Source organism: Ammospiza caudacuta, chromosome 4 (assembly GCF_027887145.1).
Source record: "Ammospiza caudacuta isolate bAmmCau1 chromosome 4, bAmmCau1.pri, whole genome shotgun sequence".
NCBI classification, from domain to species: domain Eukaryota; kingdom Metazoa; phylum Chordata; class Aves; order Passeriformes; family Passerellidae; genus Ammospiza; species Ammospiza caudacuta.
In genome coordinates this window covers 51929880-51945601 of record NC_080596.1, presented here as the reverse complement: position 1 = coordinate 51945601, position 15722 = coordinate 51929880, and the positions used below count along the sequence as shown (strand labels likewise).

General features: G+C 37.5%; 1 protein-coding gene across 2 annotated transcripts in view; it reads left to right on the top strand.

Moving 5' to 3' along the window:
- SLAIN2 (SLAIN motif family member 2) overlaps positions 1–13731 on the top strand; it is a 34142-nt gene extending 20411 nt beyond the window's left edge. The window contains exons 7-9 of one of the 2 annotated variants that reach the window (XM_058803577.1): positions 4678–4755; positions 9097–9406; positions 11098–13731. In XM_058803577.1, the coding sequence (XP_058659560.1) occupies positions 4678–4755; positions 9097–9406; positions 11098–11164 (455 nt within the window). In that variant the 3' untranslated portion in view covers positions 11165–13731. The remainder of the gene's footprint in view (positions 1–4677; positions 4756–9096; positions 9407–11097) is intronic. The other variant, XM_058803578.1, reaches the window with a different exon arrangement.
- Positions 13732–15722: the final 1991 nt, after the last annotated feature.

Here is a 15722-nt window from a genome sequence, read left to right as displayed (position 1 = left end):
ACAGTATTTGAGCATGTCCAAAACTTTTCTTTCTAGGCTCTGAAAAAACACCTAGATTATGTTTATTGCTTTTTTTAACAAGTGAAACATGACCTGAAAGTGTTAATTTCAGTTTAGCCCTTTAAGTTAATCCATGTCTGCAGTTTCTTTCTTTCTTTTTTTTTTTTTTCTGGGCATATGGATTACATATCCAGTTGGCAACTTTATTTACTTAAAGTGTTAGTTACTTCCTAAAAATGGTTTGGATGAACCTGTGTCTCATAAAACATATTAGCCCATTGCTGGACTCCCATTGCTCTCCTAGTTTCTCCAAAAGTTAACTGCTGATACGAAAATACTGCTATTCTCACAAATCTCTTGAAAATGGTGACCTTAAAGAAGCTAAAGCAAATGAAAATTAAATATTCAATGTTTCTTTATATGTCAATATTGCCAGTTCCTGTTGTTTAAATGTTTCCTGACCATTTCTTTTAAAACAAGTTTCTGAATTTAATAACCTTGTGTGACATTTTCAAGGAAAGAACACATTATGAATATTTTTATTGAAGAGCTTTGAACTGTAAAGATTCTGTGATAAAGGCTCATTGTAATCTAAATATTTGGCAGGAAATGTAAAAATAATGTTTGTCAATTTAACTAGGGGTATTTTACCTATAGAACAGTGAAGCCACAGTGGCATACCTAGTTGGTTGTCTTAAAACTTTCAAAACAATGTGTTAAAGCTAACAAGTACAGTTAAATACAGAATAAGGAATAGAGACCAAGCCAAAGACTCCAAGGTTTCCATCTTTGTACAGACTCAGAGCAGATGTAAGGATTGTGTGGACAGTCAGTCCCAGGTGTGTGATACTGCAGTAGACAGAAGTTAGTGTGACTTTACCATTGTTCATATAAGTTATTCCAGCATCCTTCCACCTTGGCCCTCTTCTTCCACCTTTGGCAGACACTCAGAAGGTGGGATTTCAAGCTGAAAGGACATTTGTGTAGTTCAAATGCACAACTGTTACCTGTTTGGCAGCCTTATCAAAGTAGAAAGCACTCAGAGGAGTTGGGCAGCTGGTCTACAGCTGTGCTATTTCAGTGATAGGAAGAATTATCAAAATGAGCTGAAATAACTTTAATGAAAAATATTTTTAGTAAAAATCTCTACAGATTTCATTTGGTGCTTTAGAATTGAGTGAACTGGAAAGGGAAGAGCATAGAGAGCAACTTAGCTAGAAGGCTATTTCCAGAATTAAAAGTATCTTCATGGCTAAACTTTCTGGAAAGACCAGACAACAGAAGACTCAGTATTCGATATTTAGTCAGTCCTTCATTGCAGGAAACAAATAGGTCTGATTGTGTTTATATTTCTTTTTTTCAACTTGTGGGTGCATTAAGAATTACTAGGTGAATTTACTTTTCTTTCATAGACAATTTCCCCAAATGTGAACCACTCTAGACCAACTTACATTTAAATGTAAGTTAAATATCATTAATAAAGGCCAGATTTCTAGCTTTTACAGTTTCCCTGCTCTTACAGATGTTTGTCAGAGTCTTGCTATTGACAATCGTAAAACGGTTTGTGTGTGAAGTCGATGAGTAAGTATCTTTGCTTAGTCCGGATTAAAAAATTTTCTGCAAAACTGTACATTGTATCAAGATTTCCAGAATTGTGTCCTTTTTATTGTATACTTTTTGTTTTATTGGTTTTATATTTTGTCACTTTGCACAAAGCACTGTTAAATTGCAGCAAATTTTTGTTTTCCCTTGGCAATGATTTCTGGGTCTTGGGATTTGAAGCTTCCTCATACAGCTGCTAGTTTTGCATGAGCTTACCTTTGCAAGGACGCTGGCTTGCCACCCGAGGTCACTACTCTGCTCCTTGTCAAAGATTTGCAGTTCATAATTTACTTGCACATTTGCTGTGGCTGCAATACTGAACTTGCTATGGTTGCTGGCATTCAAAAAATGAGCTAGGAATCCAGTAAGTTTCTGAAATGACAATTCCTCTTACAGTTTATAGCCAAATTGTATTTGCTTGTTTACAGAAGAGAGGGAAGACACGTGATGTGTTTAGAGGTACAACTGTAAACATGAAAACATAGGCCTTTTAACTTTTAGCTGCAGTGTCATGAACAATCCAAATTGGTTTTGAAGAGAGACTGAATTAAGTAGCAATTTTAACAATTTGATTCTTCATTTACATCTGAGTCTCTGTGCCATTCTGCAGAAAGTACTTTTTTTTAAATATGAAAGCTAGTAAATAGTTCACCTTAAAACACTAGAAGATATGGTAATATGTGTGTTCCCCTAGGAATAGGTATTGTCTAAAGTGTTAGTGATGGGAAATCTCTGTGTTTGGGTCCTATACCACATAGATTGTACAAAGCTCTAGAAATAGTAGGGTGACTTCCACGTAGGAGCTACCTGCCTTTGAATTCTGTGTGATGCTTTTGTACTTAGTGGCACTATGAGCACAGGGATGCTTTTAAGAAGAGCTAAATACAAAACTTTCTCGAGCTGTAGATTCAAACTATCAGTAAAGTGACTGGTCTGCTTGCCAAGATCCAACTGCTTGGCATGTTCAGAGTAAAAGGAGGAAGAGTAAGTTTTGAAGAGACCAAGTAGTCCGGTTAGTTGATCAGAAGTAAATGTAACTACATGAGTTCTGCATGCAGCAGCTGTGACAGGAAATGTCACAGCACACAGAGCACTTCAAGAGCAGCAAGTGGTGTGGATAAACATGCACTGGGCACTTATCTCAAACTGCATGTTTGCTCAGCATTGCTCAGATTGTACTGCCTAAGCTCTGTTCAGTGTTTCAGTGCACAGAAATGTTTTGCTATTGAGTGCCTATTTCCCAGAGTCTCCATTGAGAAGGAAGGAATTTGATATATGCATATTTAAAATCCTTTCCATATCATCCTATCTCTCTGACTTGCAAGAAGTGTGAATAATGATGGGGGAAGAAAGTGCCATGTGCAGTAGCATATTGAAATCTGAGTGGATTAGGACAAAACAAATTCAAAATATGAAGAAAGAAGCTTTTCTTCATTTTGTGTGGTATAACAAAAACAGTGATTCTGTGGAAAATAATAAAGTGGAATACTTGAGGACTGAAGCAGTCTGCCTAGTGGTCTGCCTCAGTAAATTTCTAGGAATTGTGCTCATATTTAGAGACCATACTGTACTTAATTGGCTATTCACATGTATGCATTAAAAAAGGTTTCTAGGAAGACCATGTGCCAGTTGAGTAAGAATTACGTATTGCCAAGGCTATTTAGATTCTAGTTGGTAGAAGGAATAATGTTTATTAGTAGTAGGCACAGGCAGAATTTTACTGTTTATGAACAATCTAATTCCTTTTTGCTGTTTGTTGAAGATGACAGTTTTAGTTAGATCTTAGGACTAAATTGAATAGCCCACCTAGTCATAATTTCAGCGTGATGTTAATAAAACATATGATGAATTTTTTATAGTTCATAAAATACTGTGTATTTTGCACTGACTGAAGCATAGGAAAGGTGATAGTAATCATTATATGCTATCAAACAACAGGATTAACTAATATTAGGATTCAAATTATTCCCCCCCACCTTCTTTATAGCAATATTCAGTAATTGGTGATGGGATTATTCCTCACTCAGGGTCAGGATCTTTTTGCACAGATGTTCCCCCATCTTTCTTCCTTCTCGCTATGGAAATAAGCCTTGCTAGTGCAGTCAGTTTTATGCTGCTATAAAACTTCATACACTGAGATAAGCAGAGATGTTTATTCATACATTATCATTTTATGAAGTCTCTGTGTAGTCAAAGCTTTATTTCATTGACTGCTTTCCTCCTTCTCCCCCTTAAATGTGCTGCGATGGAAATAGGCTGAGTCAGTGAATTCCTTCTGGCAATAAGTAATTCTCTCCATGCCAAGATTCTGCAGCTCTCGGAACATTGGCTTCTCTCTTGGTAACTGGTAGGTAGTGAGGTCATTTCAAGGCAGCACCAGCCCTGAGTGTTACTAGGCAAAAGGCAGGATGAGGGAGAAAAGGAGCAATAAAAACCAATTTCCATCATGCTGGGTACATGCTGGCAGTTGATAAATCTTAGTGTTAAGTCTTCATTTTAAGCTTAAGTCCTCTTGCATACTTTTTGAAGAGGAGAGAAAAAAGACATCTCTCACGAAGGCTTAAGTCTCCATAACTGAAGAATATAATTTGTTTATATGATGATCATATTAGACAAAGATTTATGCTTTTGTATAGTATTAGAATATTTTTTTGAAAACACTTCTAAAATTAAAAATTTAGTCTTGCCTAGGTCAAATACAACAGTTTAATTTTCATCTGTATCTAATCTTGCTCTCATATTGCTGTAGCATGTTTGCTAGGTGGCTTGTTCTCCCTTTGGTGTTTTAATTTTTGTTTTGCATTTCTGGGCTTTTTGCCCTGCAAGAAGCTTTACTCTTACCAAATCTGCGCATTTTGCACTGCAAAATTTCTGACACACTCCTCTGCAACTCTTTGCCATTAAGAGCAAGCACCATTCACAAAACTCCATCACTTCCAGAGTCATAACAGCTTTTAGAGTGTTTTACTTTCACTGTTTCTTGATGCTTCACAAGCGGATACAATTCTGAAATTCCCAGTAAATTTAGTTTTCTTCTCTTCTTAGACAAATATAACACTTCTTGTCTTTCAACAGCTCTGCAAAGGCAGAAAAATTTGCCTCGTGCTGCCTTCAAAACCAAACAGTTTCTTCAAACTCCATCTACAAAAGGAGGTAATTAACTTACAACCTCTTACAAGCTCCAGCAAATCTCAGATAATGGTTCGCCTGCATTAAATCTCACATGTTCTAGATTATTAAACTTGCTCTTGCAATTACTGTAGAGATTAACCAAGTGGTCCTTGCTGTATGAAAGTTAACTTCTTGGTCTAAATATTGAAAATAAACTCTGTGTTATATAGGAGATTGAATTTTGAGATAAAAATCCAAGGAACAGTGACTTTCTAACATTAATCTGGAAATAGGGATTAGAAAAGTAGACTCCTAAATACATATTCACTAGGGCTGTATTTGTATAGGAATTCTTTAATGGCAAAATACAGTTTTTAAAACAGAAGTTGTAAAAATACTCATACAGTTCTTTGTGCTGGGAATAAAAGCTAACAAATTTATCTTTGAGAAGATGAGTGTGGACTGTCAGCTTATTTTGCATGTATTTGTGCTTTCTCTTTTCCTCTCAAAAACAGAAGGTTAATCCCAACACAGATGAATTAAGGTTTGTTGACTCAAGGAATTAGAGACTCTTGTATATAATATTCCAGTTTGCTAGTGGTTGAACTTGACTTTTTTTTTAATACAATGAAATATCAAGTCTCTAATACAATTAGTTTTATCTGATTTTTAATCAGCTCTGGCAGCCTTGTATGTGACACTGCCTCAATTTCACAATTAAGGTAAACAATGATTCTGGTTTTAAGCATAGTTGGCCTGTTGTCTATTACAATCAAGAAGATCTCATTTTAAAAATCATATTACACTTGAGACGAATTCATAAGCTTGTAGATGCTAGAATCCTTTGAGTGTTGTGAGAGTCACTGGTGCAGACATGAGGGACTGACAGAATGTACGTGTTTCTCTTGGGGCCAATGCCAACTCCTTAGTCATCTTCATGCCATGCAGAAAGTTTTAGCAGAGTATGAGGCCTGTGGAACAGATTCACATGTCTTAAGAGGAAGCCTTTTAACAGTTTTCATACCTTTCGTACCAGATAAAGTTCTCACAATGTTCTGCCTTGCATAAGAGCACCATTGCTATTCCTCTGCAGAGCTTTCTTTGCTTTCTTTCCAGTTGGCCATGCCCCCCTCTGGCTGTCTGGAACACTTATTAGGTCAGTGGCCTAGTCTGAGCCTGTAGGAATGTACAGAAAATCACTTTTCTTTGAGTTTATATTGTTTGTAAAAAATTATTAAACCTTAGAGAATGAGGAACAGAGCATGTTGCACTGCCAGTTATATATTCCAGTTTATGGCTGTTGTCATTCCTTACTGCAAATGAGGACCCTTTCAGTTACTTGCTTTGTCTTTTTCAGTTATTTGCTATTTTATAGTCCTTAATGTGTTGGTTCTCTTTCTTCTGATCTGAGATCCTCATGAGTATAGAATTATTTAATAGTAATGAAGCAGCAAAATGAAAAGCTGAGCGACAATTTATTATTTTACCTTCTTAAAATACTGTTCATTGCATAGCTTGACACCTTTCACACACATGTTGGCTTTTTTTTACCACTTTGTGGTAACATCTCCCCAGCACCTTCTCCAGGCTGAAGACCTCCACCTCTCTCCAGATAGAGGAGAGATACTCATCCATGCTCTGTACCTGCTCCAACAGGTCCACATCTTTCCTGTACTGAGATGACAGATCAGTTTATTGATTCCAATAGTTATACCTCATCTGTTCTTTCATATTGGGGTGATTCATCTCATCATAATGGTTGTGGTTTAACAACTGCATTAGAATTTAATCTGTTTTCAAGTTGGTGTGCAGCAGCTGGCCTTGGAGTGCAAGCCAAATAAGTTTGCAGCTTCACAGCACCCTACTTTTCCACATGGAGATCTCGTGCTCCCTGCCCACAATCCAGGACAGAATCCAGAGAGGGTAGGACATCTAAATATCATAACTGCACCATGCCTTTTAATTTCTTTTTTTTTTTATTCTTTTTTTTTTGCTGCCAGATGTTTTAATTGTAGCTGTTTCTAGTTTACTTTATAAGGAGACTGAGTTGTGTAAAATTATTAAGCGCTACACTTACATGTTTACATGTTTTTGTTGAACATGGATCAGCTAAATACTCTACATGGTTACGCAGTTACCAGATAGTCTGTGAGGCAGTCTTTGTGATGCTGTCTTACAGATAGACCAAACTGACTATAATGAATATCAAAAACTGCTCTGAGACCAAATTCTTTATCTGTAGAACTGTACTATTAGGCAGTTTGCCAGACTGCATCATGTGGGCTGCTCTGGAAGACAATTCATTCCTTTATGCACAAGAATGAATATAGCTCTCAGCAATGTCTGCAATGCTGTGCTGACAGGAAATGTTTTGTGAATTGACAGCTCAAGTTTGCAGCATGATAAAATATGGCCAGCAGAAGGTTAAAGAGGATGGAGAAGACTAATTTACTGGATCCTTACTTCTGCTGGGAACGCTGGAAGCTTACTTCTGTTGCAACTTTTTGTTGCTTGTATTCTTTACCTAAAATCCTTTTCCCTGTTGTGCCTGTAAGAGGCCCAAAGCTGTATTCAGCTTTTATACACTGGCGTTGCTTTGTTGGTAGTTGCTAACATGGTGCTGTGTTTGTGTTCCAAGCGTTGTAATGAGGAGTTCAGTGGTAAAAGCTCCCACTATTTACACTGTAGAGTCACTTGGAAATTCTGCAGATTTGATTGCGTTGATGTTAACAGCCGAGGTCACGTTTTAAAAACTTACATATAATCTATCTTAGTCCTAGGAGCAATTGGATGCTCTTCTTGTCCAGTCATTCCCTTGGTAATACTTTCCTTAATCCATACTCTGTCTTGATGCCAGCTTTTAAGGTTTTTTTATTTAATCTCCCTGCCACTTAGCAACTGTCACGTGGTTTTGACCTCTCTGTCACCTTTTCTTGTCAGCTTTTCCCATGAGCGGCTTCATGCTGTGTTTGATATTGCTGTTAGGGGAAAGGCCACCTTGGGTAATCCAGAAAGGAATCAAATCCAATTCACATCTCTAATGAGGTACATATTAATCTTCCTAGACATCCCCTATAAAAAACAGCTTCAGAATACAATCTCAAAATTACCAGTTCTTCTGTACCCCATTTGGGATGCTGCATTACCTGTCTCCTTTCTCACTCCTCGTGTTCTTACTGGATCTACCTTGAAAATTATAATAAAAGCTGTGTTAAGGACCAGCTTCTTTATGCACAACATCTGTCAAAAACGATGCAACTTTGGTCTCATTATAAAACAATTATTTAGTAGAGGAAAGTATAGTTAATGCAGATTTACTAGATGTAAACATGCTTTTGTCACGTGATTGATTTGATCATCCTGTGTTGACTCTTACTGACTCACCCTAATCACTTCAAAAAGCTGGTGAAATTTCATTCCATTACTAAGATGATGAGTTTATTTAAGTATTCTATTCAGTGATAAGTTATGCATAATTTGTAAATATTCCTCATACTTGTGAAGAATTATGCCTAAGGTTTGGCATTATCAAAGGACTGTTGAATATTCTGTCTGATTAACCTATCCCAGAAAGGACTGATAAGAAAACCTTGCATACCAACTCAGGTACAAAGTACTAGAAAACAGATATTAGTTGTACTGATCATTTAGGTAATGTTTGTAAGAAGAGGAAGGCTATAAATTGTTAAGAGTTGTCTGGTTTAAGTTTCATTAAGCAGCACCTTAACCTCTTTGGTGTTGGGGGTTGGCTGATGTCATCCTTAATCCAAACTACAGCATTATACCAGTTACTAGGAAAAAAATTAACTCTATCCCAGCTGAAATCAGGACAGATAACCCCATCTCTTTTTTTTTTCCATCTGCCAGAAAATATGGGATGTAACTATATCTTTAGATGAATTCTAACTCAGTGGTTAAACAGAACAGCATTAAAGAAACACCAAGATGCTCTGTGCTCAAAATTTCATCATTGAAGACTAAAATAGACTTTGAATCTGTTTAAAGCCTGTGTCACACTAGAATACTGTATTTTTCAACATGTTCTTTCACAGATGGGAATTATGTTCACATGTTTCTGAAGCAGTTAAATTTCTTCCTAAGCCGCCTTCTCTAATTTTTTTTTACTTAACTGATACAACAGTTATAGCCTGATTAGGATCACTTAGAAATCCAAATAAATATTTGTAGTCAGCAAAGAGGGCATTAGAGTTATGATATCAAAAACACATGACAAAGAGGACATCTGAATTCCTGTTTCTCATTGCTGCTTGATTGGCTGTATTCCATTATACATTCCATATTGTTTGTACAATCACATAATTTCCAGTTGTTCATTTCAGTAATACTGTAACACAAGCTGAAAGTGACTTCTGTATTTTGCAGTACCCTCTTCGAGTAAATTCCGCTCGCCCGCGGCACCGTCGCCCTTGGCCCTGCGGCAGCCGGTGAAAGCGTTCAGCGCCCACGGGCCGGGCTCGGCTGCCTCTCCAGAAGCCGCTCAGCTGACGCACAGCAGTTCTTCACCAGGGCCCCTCGCAGCCCAGAGCTCAGGCTTGCCCAACCCTGCCAGCAGTATTAACAGTACTACTCTCACCAGACCAGCAGGGATGAGGAGTGGCTTGCCCAGACCCAGTGCCCCTTCCACAGGGGGCATCCCAGTGCCTCGTAGCAAACTTGCACAGCCTGTTCGCAGGTGAGTCTCTGACAGGCAGTCTGAGGTTGAAGGTTTCAAAATTAATGTTGTTCACTGTGTATTTGTGCTGCTGCTTCTTGCAATTGTTATTTTGATCTTAAGGTTTTCAGAACAGAAATTGAGACCTCCATGTGAAGTATTTCCAAAACAGTTTTGAATCCAAACCGAGAGATAAAGGTTCTTTAATGAGAGAGTGAAAGTAAATGAGTGAAAGTGAAATCAGTAATGGAAGATACTGAACTAAGTAAATAAAATCATAGTCTGGGCTGATAAGGCAGCAAGAATTTGTCTGCATGTGGTAAAAAGTTACCAAAATACAGCTGACAAGAGAGTGACACATTCTGAAGTCAGAACTGCTTGCTTCCATAACTCAAGCAACAGTACCATGGTGAGAGTAGTTTCTCTCCTTGGGCAGCTGGAAACTTCCAGAAGGAAGATGCACCGAGACATCTATAGCATTTGCTAAACTTAACATAAAAAGCACTGCAGTTAACCTCCAGGCTGAAACAGCATTTTTAGCTTAAACATAACTGTGCGAACACCCAAGAATAGAAGTTGCTTGATGTGTCTTTTTGAAAACTACTGCGAGAGAGACTGAGTATTAACTGTAAATGTCGGTTTTCACTGAAGGTGTTAAGTAGAAGCTGACATAAGGAAGCAGTCATCCATGAGAAATATTAAGAATCTCTTTAAACAGGAGGGAAAAACAGTTAGTCTGTAGTACTGTAAAAAAGACAAAATGGTGGTAAATAGCACAGTGGAAAAGTTCTGCTCTGCAGTGAGTGCTAGGCAGGGGAATGACAAGTGACTGTCACAGCACTGACTTTTGTGGTTAAAGCCTGCACTGATCAGCAGTACAAAACTCTGTGAATAAAAAGCAATTGTTTTTCTTGGCGTTTGCTAATAGTAATGAAGTGTGGTTGTCCAAATCACAGCTTATAGAAAAGCATTTCACTTACTAAACTTTTTTAAAACTGACTTTATAAATTTTTTTTTTAAAGTTTGCATGTACAGGGCTAAGGGAAATAGGCCCAGCTTGCACCAGAGGAGGTTTAGATTGGGTATCAGGGGAGATCTCTTCACCGAAAGGGTTCTCAAACATTGGAATAGGCTGGCCAGAGAAGTGGTGGAGTTATCATCCCTGGAGATATCTAAAACATGTGTAGATGTGGCATTTTGAGACATGGTCTTGTGGTGGCCTTGGCAGTGCTGAGTTAATGGTAGGACTTGATGATCTTACAGGTCATTTCCAGCCTGAACAATTCCATGGTTCTATAATGCAGACTCTGTACACAGTGCAATAATCAAGTTTCCAGGAATGTCAGATTTTGATGTAAGCAAAATGCAATATTCTAAACAAGGATTTGCCTGTTTATATACATCACTGAAAAAATGGCCCATTTTAGGTGGAAGCAGATTAAGTTTGCATTTTCACAGAGTATAATAGCAATAAGTTTTCTATCTGTTTATTTATTTAGCCTTTTTCCTGGCATGGTAGTTGCCAAGATACAACACATGAAACCTAAAACTGAAAATACTCTAGAGATTGCCCTAAGTAAACTGTATTGCAGAGAAGTAAATAAATGAAGTGTATATTTCAGTTATTTATAAAATGCTTAAATTCTTATGTATTGTAGATAGAGACTTGAACAGTTGTATATGAAACTGAAAAACATCTCATTTCATTTTAGATCATTACCCACTCCCAAGACATATGGCAACGTGAAAGATGAGAGTTGGAAAGATGGCTGCTACTGATCTGCACAGCTTAATGCAGAGTTCCAGTGCTCATGGATACTTCCTCACCAGGCGAAAAGACAGCTTGATTAAACAAACTGTTCAGATGTGACTCTTGGAATTTGTAAAAATTCCAAACCTCTCTGTCTCTAATTAGCACAAACTGGCAGAGATTATTATAAAGCAGCACTTTAATGACATCTAACATCAGATGTTTGGTGGTCATACAATCACTTCTACATTAAATTGCTATCAGTTCTGGGGGCTTTTTTATTGCTTGCTAAAAATGTTATCAATATGAGCATTTATGAGAGCGGCCAATGTCAGGGCAAAAATGAATGAATGCCAAAGAAATGCCCATCTTGAAAAACAGCAAGGATAACTATCAACACATATCATCCAAAACTTCATTTTCAGCCTGCTTTAACTCAGCAGAAAGATTGCTGAATATGTACTATTGAAAAAGGCTACATGAATCAGAGCTCATGTTCTGATTGCAGACTGCTACAGTGCTAGGGAAATGTTGCTTTTATCAATTGTATGAGATCCCAACTGGGGCTGGATCTGTCCTTCAGTACTGCAGGAAGAATCAGCAGCTACTCTGGAGGACTGGGCAGACAGGGAGTTGTAGCCATGACTTCTGTTGCATTAAAAGGTTTGAATGTAGCAGACACACAATGCAATAGTATAGATTGCATCTTTCCTATGTTGATTTATTGGCTTTAGTTACTCCTGTGTCCGATTGCCAAAAGGGCTTAGTATCAGTTGTACAATCTTTCTAACTTTAAATTCCTGGCTCAGGAAAGATGGCCTTCACTATTGTAGCCACATTTTTAACACATGGCTTGCTATTTGGGGAAAAAATTTTTATAGCAGGTTTCCTTGCAAAAGAAAGAGCAAGTGATAATTTTGATTTATTCTAATACCATACCACTATACATGCAGCCTGCAGCAACTGTAAATGCTGATATTTAAGGAGAAGGAAACACAACTATGCACTTGTAACATACAAATTTTAAGGAAATGAGTTGACTCTTGATGCCAAATGATATTCATTTAGGTGATGTTCCATGGTATGAGGGAGTTTTCTGTATCCTATTTTTTTACTTTCATCCATTTCTTAAATTGGTTTATTTTAAATTGTAAATATTTTTACAGAAGATATTGCCCATGTAAGTGTGTTTAAATATGTACTTTGCCTTACATATGTGTATCTTACATTACTGGTAACAGAGTATGAAACCTGCTATGTCTGTTTACAAGCTATTAAACTCCTCTGGTGGCTCTGACTTACTCTAATACATTTTGCTCAGAACAACTGATATATTTAGCATTGAACCATTGTTTTCTGTTTTGGAAGACATCATACAAAAATCTGTACCTAAAGTTGTATTGAGTGGGACTAGTTAAGCGGAAGGGATTTTGTTTGAAGGTTTTTCAATATTTTGGATGTACAGTTGATGAAGTAAGAGAATGTGAATCCTTTGTGCAATGATTGACAAACACTACAAGTCAGCTTGGACGGTAAGGTAGCCTTTAACCCCATTAGTAACTGAGTTTGGGACTGCTGGTGTATTTTGCTCCCACCACTAAGAGGATAACTAATCCTGAAATTCTAGCACTTGAATTTTAGGCCAACATAAACATATTCCTGGATGAAAAGCCATTCAATACTACTTGACTTGGAAGAAACCAAATAGGAAAGAGTGGAGACTAACTTGCAACTTAAACTACTCAAGCAAGCTCTGGGTTGATGGGTGATTTCACACACCAGACCAAGATCTGTGCTAAGACTTCAAAGTCGGGGTGTCAAATATACTGTAATTGTCAGATTGCAGCAGAAAGCACCTTTCACCAGTACAGAGCAGTGCATACCACTAATGCAGCCTTGAGTCACCTGCAGGTACAGGGAATGGATGTATCTCACAGCACTGTTGAGCAGAAAACAGGACTAGATCAAATGTGCATATTCTCAGTAAAGCCTGAATTTTAATATTTCAGCATTGTACAAATCAGTGCTGCAGTCTTCACTGAAGAAAGGAGAATTTGATGGATTGGATCAAACTTCACTTGACCTACAAATTTTGAAAGTCAGTTTAGGTGACAATATTGGGGGTTTTGCCATGGCTGCATCAAACTTGTGTACGTTTCCTTAAGTTAAGTAATTCATCGCTTGGGTAAATTCAGCTTGAGTTTTATAGGGATTTTTTTCTCTGCTATTCTCCCCGAAATACAGCAAATGACTTCCTGAGAAGACAGACTGTCTGTTTGCTAGAAGGCCTTTGTGCATTACCAGTTCATTGATATCAGGAAATCATGGGGCTCTGTGTTTAGAGATTTACTGCAGAATTGTGGAAATATGGATTTGATAAAATAGTGCCTATGATTTACTTAACTTATGTTTGATATAGTAGTAAGGGTTTTATGAATGTGGATTACTTTTTGTGCCAACAGCTTGGAATTGATGTATGTGTGTAGGCAGAAGGATTTATTCTGCTCCCAAAGTTATTTAATTTTTTTTTTGTGTTTGAATGTTTTTGTAAGTGTTAAAAGTGTAAAAAAATATATAAAATATTCTTACCACAAAACACTTCCTGGATCATTATTTGTACAACAAAGTGTTTTTTTAAATCTTTTAGAAATTTAGAGGATATTTTATGGGGTTTTTCTGTCTGGTTGGTTGGGTTGTTTTTCAGGAACTGTATTCTCTTTTTTTAGAGGTTACCAGTATTGGTTTCTGCCTACTGTAATTCATGAACTGAGTACAGCACTGTATTTGGGTAAAATCTGTGATTTCACTGACAGACAGAGGTGGATTCGTGCCTCTGTTGCAGAAGGACCCTGCATAGTTCAGATTTACGTGAAAAAGTGTATTCTAAATTTGCATCCAGAGAGATTTGTATGGGCAGTTTGAAGTATACAAGCCTTCCTTTCCATTTTCCAGGACTTCAGACCACCACATGAAAGAAAACTTTATTTTGAAAATTCTGGCATTTAGCAGAAAATTGACCCATGTACAAGTGTACCTACTAAGCCCTCTTGGAACTGATAAGTACACATTTTATCTGCCTTCTATATGAATTCCTCCATCTTTGGCTCACATACAAGCAAGAAGTTAGTTTTGAACTTGGTATTTTTCTGTAATCTGCATTTTGTTATAAAGCAATGGATTCAATAGTAATGTGAATGCCATCTTTGTCTTGGTATTAATAAGGGCAGGTTTAATTCTATTTGGTAGCCACTTAAATTCAACAGAATTTAAGCTGTAAAACTTCTAACTAATCCTTTATCCCAGCATAGTCCCCTATTTTGTAATTAAGCCAGTAGGTTAAAATGTTTCCCCCTATAGTTAACGGACGTATTTATGGAGAACTGGCTTCAGATCTGCTGCTTGTAAAAGGTATTGCCACTTTTTAGTCTGCAGTCAAGTATCATTTGCCCCATTCCTTCAGGAAAGTAGAGCAGTGTCAAAATCTGGTAATTATTAGCTTTTTGCACTTCTTTTTTAGTAGGTTTCTGTAAAAAACTCTTCTGTTTTAAACTGTTGTTTATAATTAGTATCATCACCATATTGCAAGACTGAGGAGTAGAAATAGTATTTTTCTCAGCCTCATTCTGAGGGAAGGTGTGACAGCTCCTTTGGGTCCTCTTACATTTCATGTGTGTTCCCCTCTGGCAGCCCAATTGCAGTGGTGAAGGAAAAAAAAGTTATGAACGTATAAGGAGGCAGAAGGCTGAAAATGAATATGCTGCTGGTCTTGAGATGGCTGCAGAGTGCACAATTCAATAATTTAAAACTTACCTTTTTTATTTCTCAGAAGTATTTGCATTAAAACAGGTATGGGACATGACCCTGTCAGCAGTATTGTCTGCAGTTCTCCCTCTTTTGATTGGAAGAGAACAAACTTTGGATTTAAGGTTTATTTTTTAACTAAAACAGGCAACATGTGAGGTTGCTTTGATTTAAGAAACAAACCAGAAGGCCCACCTGCTCCTGACTTGCATTTATGCCATGTGAAGTCCGAGTGTGACACCTACAGGCAGCTTGTCTGTACTCGCTGCACGCCTCAGGAAGGGGAGGCTGGCATTCAGCTGCTCTCGGGAGCACCCCTGTTTTACACACAGCTGCCCAGCGAAGAAGATGCTTTTGGCTCTAAGAGTTAAAGGAGCAAATTCCACCTGACTCACTGTCCACAAGATTTCTTACAATTGTTTTCAGTTTTGATATCACACAGAGTTGTCCTGTGTGTCACTGCCCTCTTTGCACTAAATGGTAAATTCTGCTGGGACCAGGTTAAGCACTTAGAAGGACACAAAATGCAACTGTAATGATTAAGCTGATTTGTAGCTCTTCAGCATTTATTTAAAGGATTTAAAGGAAGAGGTAGCAAAAATTACTTCTTACCAGCAAAGTAATTTTTTAACTTGGTGCATCATCCACCTGTTACAAACTGAATTAAAAAAAAAAAACAAACTAGATTTGAAAAACTGGAATGCCTGAGATCTCTGCAATGTGGAACTCTCAGGGGACAAAAGTACACTGCATAAAGATACATCAGACTAAACTAAAGATACTCAC